This window comes from Geospiza fortis, unplaced genomic scaffold, assembly GCF_000277835.1.
Source record: "Geospiza fortis unplaced genomic scaffold, GeoFor_1.0 scaffold100, whole genome shotgun sequence".
NCBI lineage: Eukaryota > Metazoa > Chordata > Aves > Passeriformes > Thraupidae > Geospiza > Geospiza fortis.
The window spans coordinates 3,552,312-3,553,123 of NW_005054350.1; the positions used below are offsets into that span (position 1 = coordinate 3,552,312).

The 812-nt window shown below is 58.4% G+C and overlaps 1 protein-coding gene across 1 annotated transcript in view; it reads left to right on the forward strand.

The window, feature by feature from the left end:
* The first annotated feature begins 621 nt into the window (after positions 1–621).
* PTPN2 (protein tyrosine phosphatase non-receptor type 2) overlaps positions 622–812 on the forward strand; it is a 30,642-nt gene continuing 30,451 nt past the window's right edge. Inside the window, exon 1 of the mRNA XM_031058865.1 lies at positions 622–802. Coding sequence (XP_030914725.1) covers positions 622–802 — 181 coding nt within the window. The remainder of the gene's footprint in view (positions 803–812) is intronic.

Genomic DNA, 812 nt, shown 5'->3' on the forward strand with positions numbered 1-812 from the left:
AGTGGCTGCCAAGTGGAAAAGGACCAGTGGAAAAGGACCAGTGGTCAACAGCACCTGAACGAGGGCCAGCAGAGTGTGAAGGTGGCCAAGAAGTCCAATGGCATCCTGGCTTGTATCGGCAATAGTGTGGCCAGCAGGATCAGGGCAGTGATTGTCCCCCTGCACGCACTTTGGTGAGGCTCCACCTTGAATACTGAGGTCACTCCTGGGCCCTCAGTTCAGAAGGACATTGAGGTGCTGGAGTGTGCCCAGAGCAGGGCAATGAAGCTGGGGAAGGGTCTAGAGCCCATGTCCTGTGCGGAGCAGCTGAAGAAGCTGAGGGTGTTTAGCCTGGAGAAGAGGCGGCTCGGGGGTGACCTTATCGCTCTCTACAAGTGCCTGAAAGGAGGTCTTGGCCAGGTGGGGGTCGATCTCTTCTCCCGAGCAAGCAGTGACAGGACGACAGGACATATCCTCAGGCTGCGTCACGGGAGGTTCAGGTTGGACATTAGGAAGAAATTTTTCGCAGAAAGGGCAATTAAATACTGGGACGGACTGCCCAGGGAGGGGATGGAGTCATCGTGCCTGGAGGTGTTTAAAGAAGGATGTGGCACTTAGTGCCATGGTCTAGGTGACGCGGTGATGTTCGGCCACAGGTTGGACTCGATGATCTCGGGTATCTTTTCCAACCGAACCGAGTCGGTGATTTTTGTGACAACAAGCGCTCGGTGGCCGTTTGGCGACCGAAGCCCCCGGCCCTGCCGAGCCCCCGCGACACCTGGATGCGGCCCCGCCCCCCGCCGACCCCGTGACGTCACCCCAGGTGCTTCCCC